This window comes from Magnolia sinica, chromosome 1 (genome assembly GCF_029962835.1).
Source record: "Magnolia sinica isolate HGM2019 chromosome 1, MsV1, whole genome shotgun sequence".
NCBI lineage: Eukaryota > Viridiplantae > Streptophyta > Magnoliopsida > Magnoliales > Magnoliaceae > Magnolia > Magnolia sinica.
Window position 1 is genome coordinate 121,192,284 of NC_080573.1, and position 18,636 is coordinate 121,210,919.

Sequence of the window (18,636 nt, forward strand, 5' to 3'; positions counted from 1 at the left end):
AATTACCTCTCCTATACCGACCTCCGTACCCGTGAGTGCTAGAAAAGCTTTGTGGGCCCACCATGTATTTTATCCACGCCGTCCATTGATGTTCGAAGATCATTTTAGGGTATGAGCTGATCCAAAGCTCAAGTGGACCACACCATAGGAAGCAGTGGAGATAGTGATGCCCACCGTTAAAACCTTCCTAGGGCCCACTGCGGTGTTTATTTGCCATCCAACCTGGTCCTAAAGCCACATAAACCTAGATGAAGGGAAAACATAGAAAGCAGCTTGATCCAAAACTTCCATGGCCTACAAGTTTTCAACAGCAACCATTAAATCCCCAGTGTTTCCTGTGGTGGGGTCCATTTGAGCTTTGGATTCGCCTTATTTTTTGTATAATGCCCTCAAATGAGCAGGCAGAATAGATATAAGGTGTGGATAAAACATATACATCATGGTGGGGCCCACCGAGCTTCAAACAGTACTGATCACAACTGAATCCCACTCAACCCTAAGTCAGACGGCCAGGATTGGTATGATCGATGGTTCCCGTCTGAGAGGCAGTGAACCAACGGTTGTGAGATTCAATGAACCTACATCCATTGGTTGCCACAAAGGAAGTCAATAATCAATGAGAAAAATGAGAAAGACGTTATTAACTTTAACTGGACCTATTCATGCATAAATGATCTTTATTGTAGATATCAAGAATTGAATGGTCAATATTTGTCAGATTATTGCTTTGATGCTTACATGGTTGTGAAATGTGCTTTGGACCTAATGAAGGGTCTAGATCAATGGATTGGACAGTCCAAGTGCCCCAATGCAACTAAATACTACTCGGTAGAGACTTGACTTCGGTAGTTCTCTCTCTAGTAGTACCGAGCTCGGTACTGGTCTTTGTGACCCCTACCATTATGTAATATTTTATCCACGCTGTCCATTGATATTGCCACATCATCATTTTAGGGTATGAGCTGAAAAATGAGGCTGATCCAAAGCTCAAGTGGACCACAACACATGAAGCATTGGGGATAGTAATCCCCACTGTTGAAAAGGCCTAATGGTGGGCGATCAATCACCACTGTTTCCTGTGGTGTGGTCCACATGAGATTTGGATCTACCTCGTTTTTTTGCCTCATGCCTGAAATGATCTGGAAAAATGGATGGATGGCGTTGATAAAACACAGATCATGGTGGGGCCCACAGATCACCGTCCAGTCCAGTAGCCACCTCACTACTGGCAACGTCAGCAGGCAATCCACGTCCGCTCTAAGAGCATTTGAGAAAAATAATGGGTAATGGGTTCTCTGTAATGGGTTCTCTCTCTCTCTCTTTTCCATCTTTTCTATTTCTTTTCTCTATATAATGCCATATAACAGGTGATACCTCAAACCACCGCATACACAGCTAATATGGCCATGGAGAAATGTCTCTCCCTTGCTTTGCTGCTTGTATTGTTACTGTCCCTTTCTCCTAACGATGCTGCTGCTTCCTTGGATTCCCAAGCTGAAGCAGAAGCTCTACTCAGGTGGAAAGCCAGTCTATTGCAAAGACAGGCACTCAGTTCATGGTCGTTGCTCCCCATCGCCAATGCTTCTACCACCCAAGATAGCTCTCCATGCAACTGGACCGGAATCTCATGCAACAGTGCTGGAAGAGTAACAGAAATAAGTCTACAAGATGCAGGTTTGCAAGGTAAGCTTGATAACTTGAGCTTTTCCTCCTTCCCGAACCTGGCTCTGATCCTTCTCGACAACAATTCACTCTTTGGAACCATCCCAACTCAAATTGGCAATCTTTCTCAACTCGTCGCACTTGGGCTTTCTTGGAATCAGCTTTCTGGCTCAATTCCTCAAGAGATAGGGAAGTTGAAGAAGCTGACGATGATAAGCTTGCCACATAACAATATAACAGGTTCTATCCCATCCTCTTTAGGAAATCTCAAAATTCTGGAACAGCTAGATGTGGCCTCTAACCAGCTAAATGGTTCCCTTCCTGCCAGTCTGGGAAACATGACCAACCTTCGGTCGGTATTCCTCTGCGACAATAAAATTCCTGGCCCCATCCCAAGTGAAATAACCAACCTTAAAAAACTGATGCAGTTTCAAGTGTGTCGTAACCTTCTATCGGGTTCCATTCCTTCTAATCTAGGAAATATGACCACACTCGATAGCTTGCTGCTCGATGAAAATCACTTGCATGGCTCAATTCCTCCACAGATAGGAAATCTCTACCAATTGGCCAATCTAAGATTGTCCTTAAACGACCTTACTGGTCCAATCCCTTCATCTCTTGGACATTTGAGAAGCCTAACTGAGCTCTTCCTACATGAAAATCAGCTCACTGGTCCAATACCTCCATCTATTGGAAATCTGAGTAGCCTATCTAAACTCACTCTATCTGAAAATCAGCTCACTGGTCCAATCCCTCTCTCTTGGAAACTTGAGAAGCCTATCTGAACTCTACCTATATAAAATTCAGCTAACTGGTCCAATCCCCCCATTTCTTGGAAATTTGAGAAGCCTAACTCGAATCTTCCTAGGTATGAATCAGCTCACTGGTCCAATCCCTCCCTCTTGGGAATTTAAGCAGCCTAACTCACCTCTTTCTATTTTATAATCAGTTATCTGGTTCAATACCTCCAGAGATCTCAAATCTAACACAATTGACGACTCTTGGTTTGAAACGCAACAACTTCTCTGGCCACCTACGTCAAGTATGCCAAGGCGGATTACTTGCAGAGTTCACGGCGAATAGCAACCATTTCAATGGTCCCATCCCCGAAAGCCTGAGAAACTGCACCACCTTAAAAAAAGTTGAGCTCCAGCATAATCAGCTCACAGGAAATATATCCCAAATTTTCGGAGTACATCCTGATTTAGGGTACATTGATCTGAGTTTTAATAGATTGCATGGTGAGCTGTCACCAAATTGGGGAGGAAGTCGAAACCTGACATTGCTAAACATCTCTGAGAACAATCTCACCGGTAGAATTCCGCCGCAGATTGGGCAGCTAAGTCAGCTACAGAAACTCGACCTGTCTTCAAACAACCTACAAGGAAAGATTCCTAGTAGCCTGGGGAGTTTGTCCATGCTTTACAGCTTGAGTTTACAAAATAACCAACTATCTGGTTGGGTACCGGGTGAAATTGGAAAACTATCCGATTTGGAGATTCTTGACCTATCAAAGAACAAGCTGAGTGGGCCGATGCCTCAACAATTGGGGGACTGCTCCAAATTGCAGTATCTGAGCTTGAGTGAGAATGCTTTGAATGGAAGCATTCCGTTTCAGATTGGTAATCTAATAAGCCTACAGATTACATTGGATCTCAGCTGTAACTTCCTTTTGGGAGTTATAACCCAACAACTTGGGAAACTGCATATGTTGGAAAAGCTAAATCTCTCCCACAACTTGCTCTCAGGTTCCATCCCGTCGTCTTTCAAAGAGATGATCAGTCTATCTTCCATCGACTTTTCATATAATGATTTGGAGGGCCCTCTCCCAGACAGTAAAGCCTTCCGTCTCGCCCCGTCAAGTGCATTCATAAAAAACAAAGGTTTATGCGGTGAAGCAGAAGGCATTCAGCCTTGCAATTCCTCTTTGATAAACCCTCACGATAGGAAGAAAGACCACAAGGTTGTCATCATTATTCCTATCATGGCAGCCTTATTTCTTCTACTTGTGTTTGCCACCATTTTTTCCATTTTCCTACAAAGATCCCGGAAAACAAGAAATGCAAAGAAAGGGGACGTAGAAATGAAAAATGGAAATCTATTTGCAGTATGTAATTTCGACGGAAAGATTGCATATGAAGACATTGTCAGGGCAACAGAGGATTTCAACTACAAATATTGCATTGGAGCAGGAGGATATGGAAGAGTCTATAAAGCAGATCTACCAATGGGCCAGATAGTAGCTGTAAAAAAACTTCACCTTTCACAAGGTGGCGAGCAAGCTGATCAAAGAAACTTTGAAAAAGAGATACAAGCATTAACAGAAATTCAACATCACAACATTGTGAAGCTCTATGGGTTCTGTTCGCATGCTTGATGCTCTTTTTTGGTGTATGAGTACATGGAAAGGGGAAGCTTGGCTAGCATCCTCAGTGGCAATGAAGGAGCTGTAGAATTGGATTGGGTGAAGAGGATGAGAGTTATCAGAGGAGTAGCTCATGCTTTATCATACATGCACCATGATCGCATTCCTCCTATAGTTCATCGGGACTTATCGAGCAAAAACATTTTGTTGGGTTTCGAATTTGAGGCCCGTGTCTCTGACTTTGGCACCGCTAGACTCTTAAACCCAGATTCATCGAATTGGTCCATACTCGCAGGCACTTATGGATATGTAGCTCCAGGTATGCGCTTTTCTTTCTTCTTTTATGGTAAGGTTGCCTTGAATTTTCTTGTACTTGTTTATGTTAGATAAATTCATGGAACATGGAATGTCTAAATGCATAGTTATAAGTGATAAAGACAACCTAAAAAATTGCTTCTATTTCAGTTGTTCCTTTGAATTGCTAATGATAATAACATTTCCAAGAATTTCCTAGTTGTCTATATAGAAACAAATTTTTAAGTCCCATCTTATTTAGAAGTTTAGAACTTTTGGTAATTTTCATTTTGGGGTAAAAATGAGACGGCCATGCTAGGCCTGGCCTCGCTAGATACTATAAGGACCAAGGACTGAGCCCGAGAAAATTGGTTGGGCTTGGGCCTAGCCCTCCCCAGCCTCAAAATTGATCACACCCTTGTCTCTATGGTGAATGTTACTAATCCATCCCTTGATTAGGTGAGCCACACATTTAGAAAAATGGAAACCATGTGCTATATGTAAGATACATGTGCAGCCTAACCAAGGATTAGAATGATCACATATAGACATTTGGGCTCGGCTGAGATGGGTCAGGCTAAAATGACCAAAATGACCAAGCCTGGCTAAGCAACAAGAGATAATAGGAGAGACGGAGAATAAAAAAGGAAAGGAGTTTTATGGACTTTTCTCACATATTTAGATCAAACTTTCTCCCACAAGAGCAACCCACAAAACCACTCTCATAAACACAGTTCCACTCACCTATAAACATATCTACCAGGTTTTCGCTAGTTATCCATGTGTGAGGATCCCAACCCCTCTACATGCAGAACATGTTGCCAGATGCTGGTTGTCCGCCAGGCATGTCCCACAGTTTAGAAGCCCTAGCCTAAAGATCAGGCCAGTCCAGGGCATCTAATTGCACAGCCCATGCGACGAAAAGCTCAGATAGTCAACATGTGTACTCGCTTGGCATGTATGTCTCGATGTGATGAATGATATGTGTATGGATCTTAGGATTCCAGAACCAGTTCTCTACTTCTCTACTGTCTCTTAGCCAATGTATGAGTCTTCCTCTTTTCTCCCAATGCCTTTTCCAAGCAAGGCAATGAAAACCAAAATACTTGGTAGGGAGGGAATGCAACCATAAGTTTGCGTGGGGGCCCACCATGTTGTGGATATTTCATCCAACTCTCATCAAACATCCATAACCAGGATGAACATACACTCTAAAAAAAATAAGCCTGATCCAAAATTCGGTTGGGACACAACTGCGTGAACTTGGTGGTTTTTAGGAGTGATTTTACATCGTTCTTCCTGATGTGAAGTGGGATGTTTTAACTGCTGCGTTCAACAGGTGCCTCACAAGACGCGGGTCTGAGCAGTAGCAGCCAGAGCATGAGTGCATATGGATCTAGGTTATGAAACACGATCTTATTCTTATGTTTGTGCAGAGCTTGCTTACACAATGAGAGTGACTGAGAAATGTGACGTATATAGCTTTGGTGTTGTGGCACTTGAAGTGACAATGGGAAGGCATCCTAGAGATCTCACCTTATGGTTAGCAACGTCTGGTGGCCAAGATATACTGCTGATGGATGTGTTGGACCAACGCCTCCCACCTCCCACGCTTCAAGAAATGAAGGATTTGGTTTCTACAGCCACGTTGGCACTCACATGCTTACATGCCAACCCTCAATCTCGGCCATCCATGCAGCACGTGTCTCAGGAGCTATCCACTAGCAAGGCACCTCTTCTTGGTGCTTTCCACATGATTACCTTGGGTCAACTGTTAGATGCACGGACATAAAAGGTTTGCTAAGCGTGTGCACGGGTGTGTCGGGTACCCATGCCAATATGGAAGAAGCATGTGAGATCTGACCTTCCATCAGGTGGGCCACACTGTTCGGTTCTTTTGTCCTAGAACTCATATGGGCAAATATTTATATTATGTACAGAACATAAGAAAGGCTAAAACAAAATTTTCTCTAGCCATTCATTCACTCTGTGAATGTGGTCCACCTTGAAGAGGGGAACAGCCTGATTGTCAGGTCAAAAGATGCAAACAGTATTCTGCACCAAATGGAAAGCTCAGATCCCGTGCAGGTGTATGATATTGGCATGTGTGCAAATAAAAGGAAAAGATCCGGTGGAAAGCTGTACCATCTAAGTTTGTTACCTTGTACTATCTGTTGGCTTGAGTGCTATAAATTCAATCAGTTATCTGTTAGACCCTCCATGAATGGATCGTAATCTAGAAAATCACGTGGGTAAGATAATCCAAGCTGTTGATTGGAGAAGTTGTCTGTTGAATACTGACCATTGAGAGGACCTTCTTCTAGGAAGTCTCATAAACCTTTCATTGAACAGCTAGGATCATTGATTTTTGGGGTACAATGAATCCATGATTGGACCCAACAGTTGAATGGTCTGAATCTCATGCATGTATACCATATGAACAAAGATTGAGTGCTTGATAAATTGACTTGGGTATCAACAAACAATCAATAAATTATAGAAGTTTGAGTCACGAGTTCACTGCAAGTTTTCTCTATTGAGTCCAAATATACTTTTGTGCTCTACACAGAATTCAACTTTTGAGAAGGGATGGCAACTCCTGGTTCAAGTAAAGAAAGTGGTTTCATGGGACAAAATGGGCCCTCTAGCTTGTCATGGCAGCTTACATTGTTATGTGCTGGTCCACTTTATTTTCCTTTGTCTGGGTTTGTTCCATTTTAGTTGTGGTCTTTCCCTCCTATTTCTATCTTCTTATTTAAATTTCAATAAATTTATAGGTGGTATGCTCTCACCTTTCAGGAAAGAAGCAAGTCCAAAAATATTTAGCACCTTCAATCATGGCTTAGATACTTTTGTAAGTACTGATATTGAGCTGGGTAGGATTATGTTACTTTCATAATGCTAGTTTGCTCTAATGCATGAATAACTGGCAGTGGCTTTAACAAGTGTTCAAAATATTGGTATCACGCTACAAATCGCACCCTTGGGATATAGATACATATCGGTTATTGCATGGGATATATCATTTGTATCGGGTAATTTATCCCACTTTTTGGGAAACATGGGGAAACATTTTCCAATGGTTGAATTTTTCAATGGAACTTTGGGGATTGTTTAAAACGACCTTAACACACACTTTTAAATCATAACATCTCAAAAAAGAAGTGCAAGTAATAGGTTTACTTGGTATAGGGTCCTAAGCTATTCGTTGTTTGAGTGAACTATTGCAACTATATTCAAATTGAATGCCTAACATTTAGAGTGTATGTGATGATCATCTCATCAAACACTTCTAAATATTTCGAAATTAATCTCAATTGACAGCGAGTTAAAGGGAAGTTTCAGATTCTGTGCCAATGGCACGTTTGCAAAGGTGCTCACGTAAGAAAATGGAAAAGGATTTTATATATATATATATATATATATATAAATCCATTCCACGCAAAGCATTCACTTTTGGTGGGTGATCTTATCATCCATTGGCTAGGAAAATGGAAGGCCTATATTGATCATACTACAAGCGGTGCTAGCATTGGTCTAAACCATCCACCATGGGGTTACCCCTTTGATTGTTCCTCTCTCTCTAAAAGTCACTTTGGTTGGATGATCCTAACCATCTCGTGTTTCCTACTTTTGATTGCCCATCTAACTACTATTTTAGTTTTTAAAAAAAATAATCTTATTTATAATTTAATTATTAACTATTGAGTCGAGTTGAGTTTTCAAGTTTTTAAACTATGGGTAGAACAGAATACAAGACACCTCATGCAACACACCACTTACCACTGACTAACACAGCTATGTTTCCAGCAAGACTACATTTAACTTAACCAATTTCGCATTATTTCTAATTTTGTTGACTTTCAAATTTAAGTATTCTTAAATGCATATTAACACAATCACTTGTCATATGTATTTTAGAAAAATATGAATAAATATTTTGGATTCTTTAATGTTATTTTATACAAAATCTCCCAAGGAGTTCATGCTGCCTAACTTTTAGCTTTGGGAGAACGCACCTCTTCTCTGCTCCATGTGGACTAGTGGACATGATAAATGTAGTCATGTGCCAAAAAGGATAATACACAACTAATTTCTTAACAAGGTATGTTCAAATGCTTGATGGGAGAATATGCATGGTTTGCTTGGGTTTTCAGTTTGTACAAGTGGGGCCATGGTTCAGTGATCCAAACTGTGAGATGATGCACCCAACAGTGGATGGTCTGCTCCAGATGGGAAAATCTTATCCCTTCAATTGGTGGTCAGAAAATTAGATGGTTAGAAAAATACACAACAATCCAGACCCCACTTAGAAAGGCCAAAGATTGGATGACTGGGATCTTCCACTCTTGGGGATTTTTTGGTGCATTGAGCAATCATGGCAGGGCCCATCATATCAACCATGGATGCCACTTGTTCAAGCTGTAAAACCCAAGAAAGCTGTACATACATCTATTTCTTAATAGCTCAAAGATAATGGGTGATAACAAATGCATGTAGGAGGAATGCTGATCCAGCAAGTGCATGTGCCATGTGAGAAGAAGGCGCCAGTACTCAGTTTCTTTGGTTCACATAGGCAGTGAACCGAGCAGAGAGGGTACCATACTCAGATGTGCGGTTCCACCATCTATGTGAAGATTGAAGCATGTTCTACCTTTATCCATGCACATGAGATTAGAATTCCTCTGCATAGAGGTGTTTTATGATGCTTAATTAAAAGGATCAGCAGTAAGAAAGTATGGAGCTTACCCATAATCAATTGATCAAATCTCCTGCCGCATCCCTTCAGGACTGTTTAGGCCCACTTGTCTTTGAAGGCCCAGCTCGCTCCACCATAACATCATAAAGCTGCCTCCCGTTCTATTATATGAAAAGAAGAGGGGGGAAAAGTAAGCATGTTTGAAAAGTTCAGCAAGGAGGTGCAAGCCTCGAGGCCTGCCTATGCTAAAAACTGAAACTTAACAGTAGAGCACAATTCAGAAACTAACTGATTGACTCAGAACCAGAGGAGGACGCGGTCTTGCCGAACCCTAAGGGCCTGTTTGGTAGACTCCTAAAAATGAGTTCATCTCATCACAATTATTTATTAGAGATCATGATTGTTGGTTATATTTAATCCTTACCAAACAGAAATATGATCTCTGATATAAAATTATGATTAACTAAAACCATAGTTCTAAAACTCACTGACTCGACTTGACTTGAAACTTGGGTGAGTTAACTCGACTCGGGAAGATTTTGAGCCAAGTCTCTGGGAAGCTCAGTACTGGACCTAAGTCAACCTGGACTTGGAGAGACTCTTCGAGTCGACCCGATGGCTTGGCTGACTAGACACAATTTGGCATGAGTTGAACTGAGTCACTTGCCTTAAGTAGCGGGATTTCATTAAAAAAAAAAAAAAACATTGGGAGCTAGATTTGAACCCCAAACATCACACCTAAGGGAGTCAACGACCTTAACCGTGAGGTAATGGTAGTGTTGTTGCTTTGAGTTACGTTTTATTTTACTTATACGATATCTCACTATTTTAACTATCTATAAACAATCCTAATATTTTCAATTCATTATAATAAAATATTGAGTAGAGTCAGGTCGAGTCTTTGAGTCAACTTGACCCAGCTGAACATCTAGTTGAATTGAGTTTTCACGTTTTTGAACCATGATTAAAATGAGATGAACTCATTTTTAAGCCTATACCAAACAGGTTCTAAGTACCCAGTCCAGACTCCAATTTATAAAAAGATTGGCTAAATCATCATCATAAGATTGAAGATCTTCCATTGGTTCGTAATATTCAAATTGGGAAATCGAAAGATTAATTTCTAAACTTTGTCTGAGTTTCTGAACATGGTAATCTATGAATTCATGCCTTTTTGCAGCCTACAGAAGACTTACAAAGATTACTGGAAAGAAGTGCACTTGTCCTTCGGGCTTTGTCTGTGTCTCCTTAAAATACACCAGGATTGGAAAATTTGGCCACCACAGTTCCCAATTCACAAATGTAGAATATCTACAGAAGAAAAGAAAAAGTGAATCAACGAATATTTCATTGAAGAGGTTTGCTTGCATACATCCTGACATATTACAATAAGATACATCAGGACTCTAGCCGTTGGATTTAGTTTCAATGACATAAAACTGTTTACTTGATAGGGTTCCCCTTGGATGAGTGATGCCAAAAAATTGAATATTTCAATCCATTGATTGTAAGAGAGGGAGGGAGAGAAAGAGAGCATCTTAGATTGAATATTTCAACCCATTGATTGTATGAAGGTTATGGTGACTGTTCATGTTCAATGTAAAAGAGCCAATTATCCAAAGGGTTAAAATAATCCAATTGAGAGCTTTTATTTAGTGCCTTTCCGCCATACGAAGTAGAACTTGTCATATAAATGGTTTGGGTCATTGGAAGATGACCGAGATTCGAAGCCTAAAGTCCTCACTTATCATATTGTAATACGTTGGGATGTATTTGAGCAAACCTCTTCATTGACACCCTTGAATTGGATCATTCAACAGACTCACTTCCAACGATTTTTCCCACCGACAAAGACATTCTCACCAGATTCCTGAAGCTGATCCCCTACTTTTACCTCCTGAAATTACAGACCATCAAAACAACAGAGAAAGATTCAAGGATTGGACAAAAGAAACATTTGCTACACCAATGGGATAAGTAGAATTAGGTTACATGACTAGGTTTCTTGCCAAGATTTAAATTTTAAAACTCAACTTGGACTCGATAAGGGCCCGAGTACAAGTCAAATCTGAACTTGGTCAAGTGTTCACTTGGCTTTTTTTAGTTTAGAAAAGCTCATGCTGCAATCATAGTTCTAGAGATTGGTTTTGGAGTGGAACTAACCTCAAATAGAATGACTCCTTCCTACTCAGTCTGAACAGTTCCAACACGGAATTGATGCATGTTTTGTTAAGGCTATTTATTTAGTTCTCCACTGATTATAGAGAGTCAACTGGGATCATACAATAATTGAAACCATGGATGTGATCCTTTTTTAAAGTTTTTGAGCACCAGGTGTTTTTCTCATGTAATAGGAAGTCCATTTAACTAGTTAAATTGATCTGAGCCTTGAACGATTCATGTTGACTCTATGAGTTTTCCAAGCTATGCTCCTTTCAAAATAACGCAGGTAGGAGAGATCTTGGCATTAATGTACTTGGGCAATAGCTTGACTGGATTGATGTATTTAATATAAGGCACTCTCTATATAATGTGGATGAGAGAAGCATTCGGAACATATCGGTGAAAAAGAGTCATGTATGATGCAAATCCTTCCAATATGTATTATAGAAAAGAAACAATGTTGTTCTTGACACTGAAGTATCTAGGCAACATATGCTCCAAGTTGAAATTTTAGTTCCGGAATCTGGAGTACTGATAACCAGGGCAGCTTTCAGGTTTTTGAGCTATGCCAAACCTTGGTTCATTGCCCAATCCATTGTATGCACACTCATATGGTTGGTGGTAATCCTCTGGTGAGCCCTTTTATGGATGGGCAAGGTACAAAAGTGACAAAGATCGAACAAGTGTAACCAACATCAGTAGACTTGTAACCTTTTAACATGGACCACCAACAATTTTTTTATGTCAACTTCCCGTTTGAAGGCTACAGGTCCAAAAGCTAGGATAGAACGCTCGGACTGATTTTCCTACCATGGGTCATCACAGTAGCACTTACCAGATGGATAGTCAACTGTCAACAATGAATATAAAGTAGTTACAAACTTACAATGAAGGGCTAAAGTTGTTTTCTTATAGGTTATAACCATTGGACATAGAGAATTGCGGCTATATTGAGGAAAGATTTGGAAGAGCTCTCAAAATCAATAAATGAATATATAAATAATCAGAAGGATCTGAAAATGAATAGACTAAATTTCTTTTTTTCTTTAACTTTGACAATATCATTCCTAAAAGGCCAAAGTCGCAAATTTACCAGTATAGAAAACAAAAAGATCTACAAATTTCATGAAGCTGAAAGCTAAACATTTGCAGTTTCAGTTTTCATGCAAAGTTTATAACTTAATATAGATATGCACATTGCAAAGGAACACCAACTTACACAAAAAGCCTTCAAATACTCAGCTCTTTGTTTCATAAGGTTTAAAAGAAAAGAAAAAAAAAGAACATATTTCTAAGGGGCCAAAAGAACAAACCAGGGACTCTTCATCAAACACGAATCTCACTCTAGTTGTCTGAAAAAAGTAGGAACATGTGTCAGCTGGTTCATAAAGAACAATGAAAATGGACTGCAATATTAAATTAAATTTGGAAAGTACTATTCATGGGAGTGCATAATAGAAGTACAGATAAAAGATCTTGTACAGTGAAAAAATTATAAGACTCATGGTTAATCATTATTAGAGTGGAGTATTCCAATTTCCAACATCCCTTTTAAGAATCTTTCATGCAAATGTTACAGTGTCTTTGCAACTAAGAGTAAAATTTGCAGAAATCTTCACAAAACAAAATCACAAGAATATCTAATCAAGTTTGTACTGCAAATAATTTGGGGAGGAGTCTCATCCTCTGTGGAATATTTAGAAAGTGTAAGGAGTCATATATAGCTTTAACATCTTCTTAACCTGAAATGGCTGAGGAAAGGAAAAGTTCGTTCTTGAGGGTACACCCGGGAACACAACCGATGGAAACAGGGTGGAGCCTGTGGCCCAGGGGATCAGAGCACGTGGTTACGAACCGTGCTGTTGAGGCCTCAAATCCCTCCTTGCCCACAACCAGCCCAAAAGGGAAGGAACTGTCCTTAACCTCTGGGGTTAGGAAGATCATGATCAGGACAGCAGACACAAACTCATGTGACCTTCTACCTTATGTTGCATCTACGAGCATTTAGCAACACGATGCCAAATAAGGATATATACAGTTTACATGCTAATCAACCCAAGTGAAATTACGGTAAGAAATTATGGGGGCCTAAACTAAAAAAAAATAATAATAATAAAATAAAAACCACTCGAGACATTGGAGCAAGAGACAAAAGGGTCTAGACTAGACTGAAAGCAAGCTTACCAACTCAAAATGAGAGAAAAAAGGGTCTAGACAACAAACAGGTTTTATCAAATGCCAGATAATGGTAACACTCCAGCAAATTAAAGGAAGCTTTTACAAAATGGTAATGAATGAGGGTATGAACTCCAAATGGGTCGACACGACTCAAAATGGAGTAAGAATGACATAAGAAAGAGCCATGTTTGGGCTTTTATCTGTACCTGGAATAACAAAAGCAATCCAAGGAGACCAGCTGGAGCTGCTGGCAATAGATTGCCTTGATATGCTAGTCCACCTGCTAAACCTGCATCCATTAACATTTAACATCGAAAGAAGAATCAACCTACCCACATGCCATTTTCCAGAGGATAATGGGTGTCTTACAAAGTCCAGATCGTAGTTAGTGTTGAAAATGACTTATGTTTGGAAAACAGTATAAACTATGATATCAAAAGAATTCAGGAAAAATCATAATAATTTAAATTTTGAATGATATCAAAAGGCATCAGGAAAAATCATAATAATTGAAAATTTGATGTTTTCTGAATTTTTCAAAAAAATAATTAAAAATTCAAGCATAATTAAAAATTCAAGCCTTTCTTTACTCTCCTTAAGTTTGATGTATTAAAACCTTACTTTCAGAGAGAACATGAAAGAAAAAAGCATGTAACTATTTCATCCTTAAACACATGTTTTTGAACTGACATTTATACCCCATGATTTTTCTTAATGCACCCTTTTTTCTCTAACTTTTTCTTCTATTGACAATCAACCAAAAAAAGATGGTGCAAATGTCAGTGTTTTCATGATCTGTGTAATTACTGACTCTGTTTTCCCAGGACCACACCATGTGCACCCACCATTTCATTGTGATAGCGAGCACCCCAAAAGGTGAATTTTAAATGCAACTCCCAAGTTTTTAACCACGGTATCCAGAACTAGAGATTTGCTAAACCCATACACATGTACAAGGCAGCCTACGTACACACCACCACACATGCCAGTGTGGCGGGTGGTGCAATATCTAGTCATTCATAAGGTGGGTGGATCTCATCATGAAAGTGTTCTTGCTAAACAATCAAGGTGGTCGACTAAGCAGATAGGCCACAATATTTGAAACAAGTGGACATGTTAGAAAACTTTGGCAAAGTTTTTCATAGCGGTACATTTGTTCTATAAATTTTGTCCCACATGACAAGTGGAACCTGATTCTTGAATCAGGGCCATCTATGTAGTGGTAGCGTCTGATGGATGGACTGGATCTTTCACCTTTGAGCCATGGGGGCACATGTGCGGCGTGTACATCAGCTGCCTTATACACGTGTTTTGTTAGCAAAGCTTCTAGAACTATATAGAGATTGTAGTTTTTCAAATTGGGCAGTTACCTTCATAGTGGATCTGACCGCCTATGTCTTACAATCAACTACGGAAACAACTGGATCATCAAACAAATGAAGCAAGGTTGCATAATGGCTGATACAGCAGTGCCGATACTGGATGTGAGGGGTGAAACAGTTAGATTCATCAGCACCAATATGCACAGTATGTACCAGTTACAGGTTGAGATACTTCAATAGGCATGTTTTTCCTCCTTTTTTCTCTCATTTCTCTAAACCCTAGAGAGCTTAGAAACCTAATTTTGACTAGATTTTAGGCCAATTTAGGAGATCAAAACACTAAAACCAATTTTCAGAACTTTGAAATGAAGCATTTGCCGAGATCAAAATTCACAGACAATATCAATTTTGAGGTGAAGATTTCAATCCTTGTGCAGACTACATCCCTTCTACACAGCTTAACGTAAAAAAGTATGCTTATTGAAAAGATTAAGTAGATCTCTCTCCACGGCACAGACTCAAGTCAGTGAAAGTTCAATTCAACCAATATCTTTATATCTTACTTCTTTATGGTCCTCACTTTGAGTGCTTGCAATTGCATACAACCTTCAAATATAGGAAATTTAACTGAAATAATCTATCACCTATGGCGAAGTTATGGGTGACAAGCCTCATCAAGTGAAAAGTGCCTATTCTAAAAACTTGAGTAGACTCAATCAAATCTCAACAAGTCTTAAATAAACACCTGATTTGGTCATGCCCCAGTCAAGATTCTTCAGGAATTGGCCGACTCCACTCAACAATACTAGGAAAAACTCTTTAAAAAGAAAAAGAAAAAAGAAACTCGACAAAACTCAACTCGATTCACCAAGCCTCTACAATATAAAATACATTAAATGTTACCAAATCTTGGAGTTCAAGACTTCAAGAAACCTGACTGAGTTACTTGACTTAACTCAACAGGCCTTTGAGTCGAGTTGAGTTTTCGAGTTTTTAAAATCCTGGTACACTGTGGCAAGGCTCCAACACCTGTCATGCATGGCCATGGTTTGGTATTTAGTGATCTAGACACTTATCTGACAGACCCCATTCTAAACAGAGAAGCCCCAAAAGACACCACGGTCGGAAGAGCTCAAGTCCTAAACCTTCAATAGTGGCCTACAAAAAGACAGTTAACTGAAAAGGATAGAGATGGTCCTCTTCAAAGTCTCTCGAGGTGGTTGTTGACTCAATTTTTTTGTTGGTTTCGGAATGGAGCGTCTATTGTGTTAACTATTAATTGCTAAGGTTTGGGGTTTTTCTTCTCTTTTTACTCGTATTCTTTTCCTGCATTTGCTTCAGCCAGCAGGCCTTTAATAAATTTCCACTAATCTTCGAAAAAATGGTCCATCTTCTTCAATGAAAGAAGGCTAAAGATTGGAAGGCTATGAACTTTCAATCTGTGAGATTTTCGGGGCATCTGGCATCCATTTGTGGCTAACAGATCAACAGTCCAGATCATAGAACCATATGGGGCCCACATATATGGACTTGGGAGCCACGGCACAGCGATACTTCTCCTGGCATCTAAACTATCAGCCTATCAACATTTAACAAAGTACCATATAGGCCCCACATATATGGACTTGGGAGCCACACCACAGCAGTGCTTCCCTGGTATCTACACTACCAACCTGCCAACATTTAACAAAGTACATCCAGAATGCAATGCTCACCCAATAAAACAATTGGTATTCTATAGTCTGGGTCAGGGATCACTGTCTCTCTTTTCTTGGCCTTTCTTGCAACCTGCCAAACAACCAAAGAACAAATCATCTTTCCTAAAGAAGTTTGTAAAATGAAAGACACCAATACTCAAAACATCAGCTGTCGATACGGAACTTGACATAGTATACTCTGTTTGGCTTGGATCCAAGTATCAGGTACAAGCTCAGATTTTGTTCAACGTAGATGAACTTGTCAATTTTCATTGTTTTGGCCAATCCAAAATTGGAAACCCAGAGCCTTATTTCTGACTTAAACAGCATATAAACAATCAACATGCAGAACAGAATCATAATCATCCAACTGCAGTCATTTCAGATGCATCAACTCATATGAAGGAACCAAACAAAATGCGGGCATATGGTGAAAAGTAGTGCAAACCATCGATGCAACCACAGTGCAGCTTCTACGGCTGCGACTGATCTCTCTACTTATAAGGCTGTTACCACATAAGAATCTACCATAGAATGAGCTCTGGATATTTTTTGTGCATTCTCTCACATCTCTGCCTGTTAAAAATGAAAGACAGGCAGCTGGTTTAGTATTTCTTCCCAATAATTACTCAATGAAACCACAAAGAAGTGCAAATGAGGTTCGGAATAGTAATAAGAAAGGTGACGCCTTTGGAGGTTGGTTGATATCAAGTTTACTTGAACATACATATTCAAAGTCGCTAGGCAAAAGCAAGGTCTTGATCTGAGACAGCTTGATTTGGGACAGAAAAACTGACTTATTTTGAAGAATTAGTATGACTCCGGAATAAGATAACAACAAGAATTTGAAAGTGCATGCGCAAGAGACTGAATAGGCGATCCACAACACATGAACCAACATGGCATGTGAATATGAGACCTGGTCTGCTCATCAGTTGTGTCTCAACTCCCACCATGAACATGCCTTGCCGAAAAATCATGCTGACTGACTAAAACAGGTGGGCCACACATGTACATTGAATATAGACCTTTGTTTCATGTTTCAGTTTCATACTGACAATAGTTCTCACACACTGTGGCCACTTGATGAGTTGAACAGCCTGATTCCCCAGCCAGGTCATACTTACAAAGGGTGAATCTTCCACACATGTGATACACCACATGCATTGCGAATCGCCTGTCAAATCTCTCCTCGCGCAACTCGCCCTACCGCACTTCTCTTAAACCATGCGAACAGAAGATCATTCATCCATTTGTAAAATTAGCCAGACGAAATCTTGTCCCCAACGTATATGAAAATGTGTCAGAAACTATGATGCACAGCATAATGTGTAGGAGATAATGCTGTTAATGGTCCAGATCAAAAGATCCTAGCCATCCGAGCCATGGACGATCGCTCTATTTACATTCTTAACAGTCAATTCACTGGCCACCATTTGAAGGGTGAAGAAATTCCTGTCTGGGAGATTTCTTGTGCATGAACCATCCAAGCAGGGCCCATTATTACCAACGGTTCAGAATCTCAGATCACATACCACAGGTCCACATGTACAAAATAACATCTGAGCAAATTGTATATAATTCTGGCCAAGTGAGCATTATACAATGAACTAATAGCCAAAATTACACAAAACACACATATTACACAGGTGTTCGTTTTACTTCTGTCGCCACTCAGGACCCAGCATCCGTCGCCCCCCACTGGGCCCCACATGCTGAGTGGTCCGATGATCGGAACCGTGCATGGTCTAGACTTTATGCTATATGAACGGCTAATCAGCAAAGAGAAATTTTTTCAATGCCACTCATTCAACTCCAAAAATCAAAGGTAAAGATCATCACTGAGGTGTGATTACGGGACAATAGCTTAGTGACGAAAACATGGACGGTTCAAATCACCGAACCGTCTCAGAATGTGGGCCCCAGTGGATGGCGACGTTGGATCCTGAGTCGCGAGAGAGGCAAAACGAACGCTATCAAAGAAAGTACATACACCTAAGGAAGGGAAAAAGAGAGAGAATATACACAGAGAGCATACACGGAAATAAAAGAAAGGATGATTAGGAAGTGAGAGTTACTTACGTGGAGAAGAGAGGAAAGGGCGAGTAGATAGTAAGAGAGCGCTCTCCATTTTCCTTCTCTTTCGCAAACGAAGGATTTGCGTTTCTGTCGCGGCTTTCTGCTATCCACGGAAATGCGGCTCCAACTGCAGATCTCTACAATTACCAAATAGTCCCTCTACTTTGCCAGAATTGC

The 18,636-nt window shown here is 40.0% G+C and overlaps 3 protein-coding genes across 5 annotated transcripts; 2 read left to right on the forward strand and 1 right to left on the reverse strand.

Annotated features, from left to right (window-relative positions):
- Nucleotides 1-1,395: 1,395 nt before the first annotated feature.
- Nucleotides 1,396-5,893, forward strand: LOC131256248 (probable leucine-rich repeat receptor-like protein kinase At1g35710). Of its 2 annotated transcripts, XM_058257245.1 has the most exons (3): nucleotides 1,396-1,683; nucleotides 3,411-4,346; nucleotides 5,758-5,893. In XM_058257245.1, exons 1-2 carry the CDS (start codon nucleotides 1,401-1,403, stop codon nucleotides 4,037-4,039), a joined length of 912 nt encoding a protein of 303 aa, XP_058113228.1. In that variant the 5' UTR covers nucleotides 1,396-1,400; the 3' UTR covers nucleotides 4,040-4,346; nucleotides 5,758-5,893. The 2 variants fall into 2 exon arrangements, with proteins under 2 accessions (XP_058113228.1, XP_058113225.1); XM_058257242.1 differs by having other exon boundaries at nucleotides 1,396-4,346.
- LOC131248830 (MDIS1-interacting receptor like kinase 2-like) lies at nucleotides 4,064-6,113 on the forward strand. Its single transcript, XM_058249304.1, has 2 exons — nucleotides 4,064-4,346; nucleotides 5,758-6,113. The coding sequence occupies exons 1-2, from the start codon at nucleotides 4,064-4,066 to the stop codon at nucleotides 6,111-6,113; spliced, it is 639 nt and encodes a 212-aa protein (XP_058105287.1).
- On the reverse strand, nucleotides 5,682-18,619 carry LOC131256264 (uncharacterized). Of its 2 annotated transcripts, none has more exons than XM_058257259.1 (9): nucleotides 18,463-18,619; nucleotides 16,829-16,956; nucleotides 16,399-16,471; nucleotides 13,568-13,650; nucleotides 12,497-12,535; nucleotides 10,847-10,917; nucleotides 10,217-10,331; nucleotides 9,071-9,181; nucleotides 5,682-6,092 (listed from the first exon to the last, which is right to left on the reverse strand). In XM_058257259.1, exons 1-8 carry the CDS (start codon nucleotides 18,509-18,511, stop codon nucleotides 9,107-9,109), a joined length of 633 nt encoding a protein of 210 aa, XP_058113242.1. In that variant the 5' UTR covers nucleotides 18,512-18,619; the 3' UTR covers nucleotides 5,682-6,092; nucleotides 9,071-9,106. The 2 variants fall into 2 exon arrangements, with proteins under 2 accessions (XP_058113242.1, XP_058113236.1); XM_058257253.1 differs by lacking the exon at nucleotides 5,682-6,092 and adding an exon at nucleotides 8,206-8,361.
- Nucleotides 18,620-18,636: the final 17 nt, after the last annotated feature.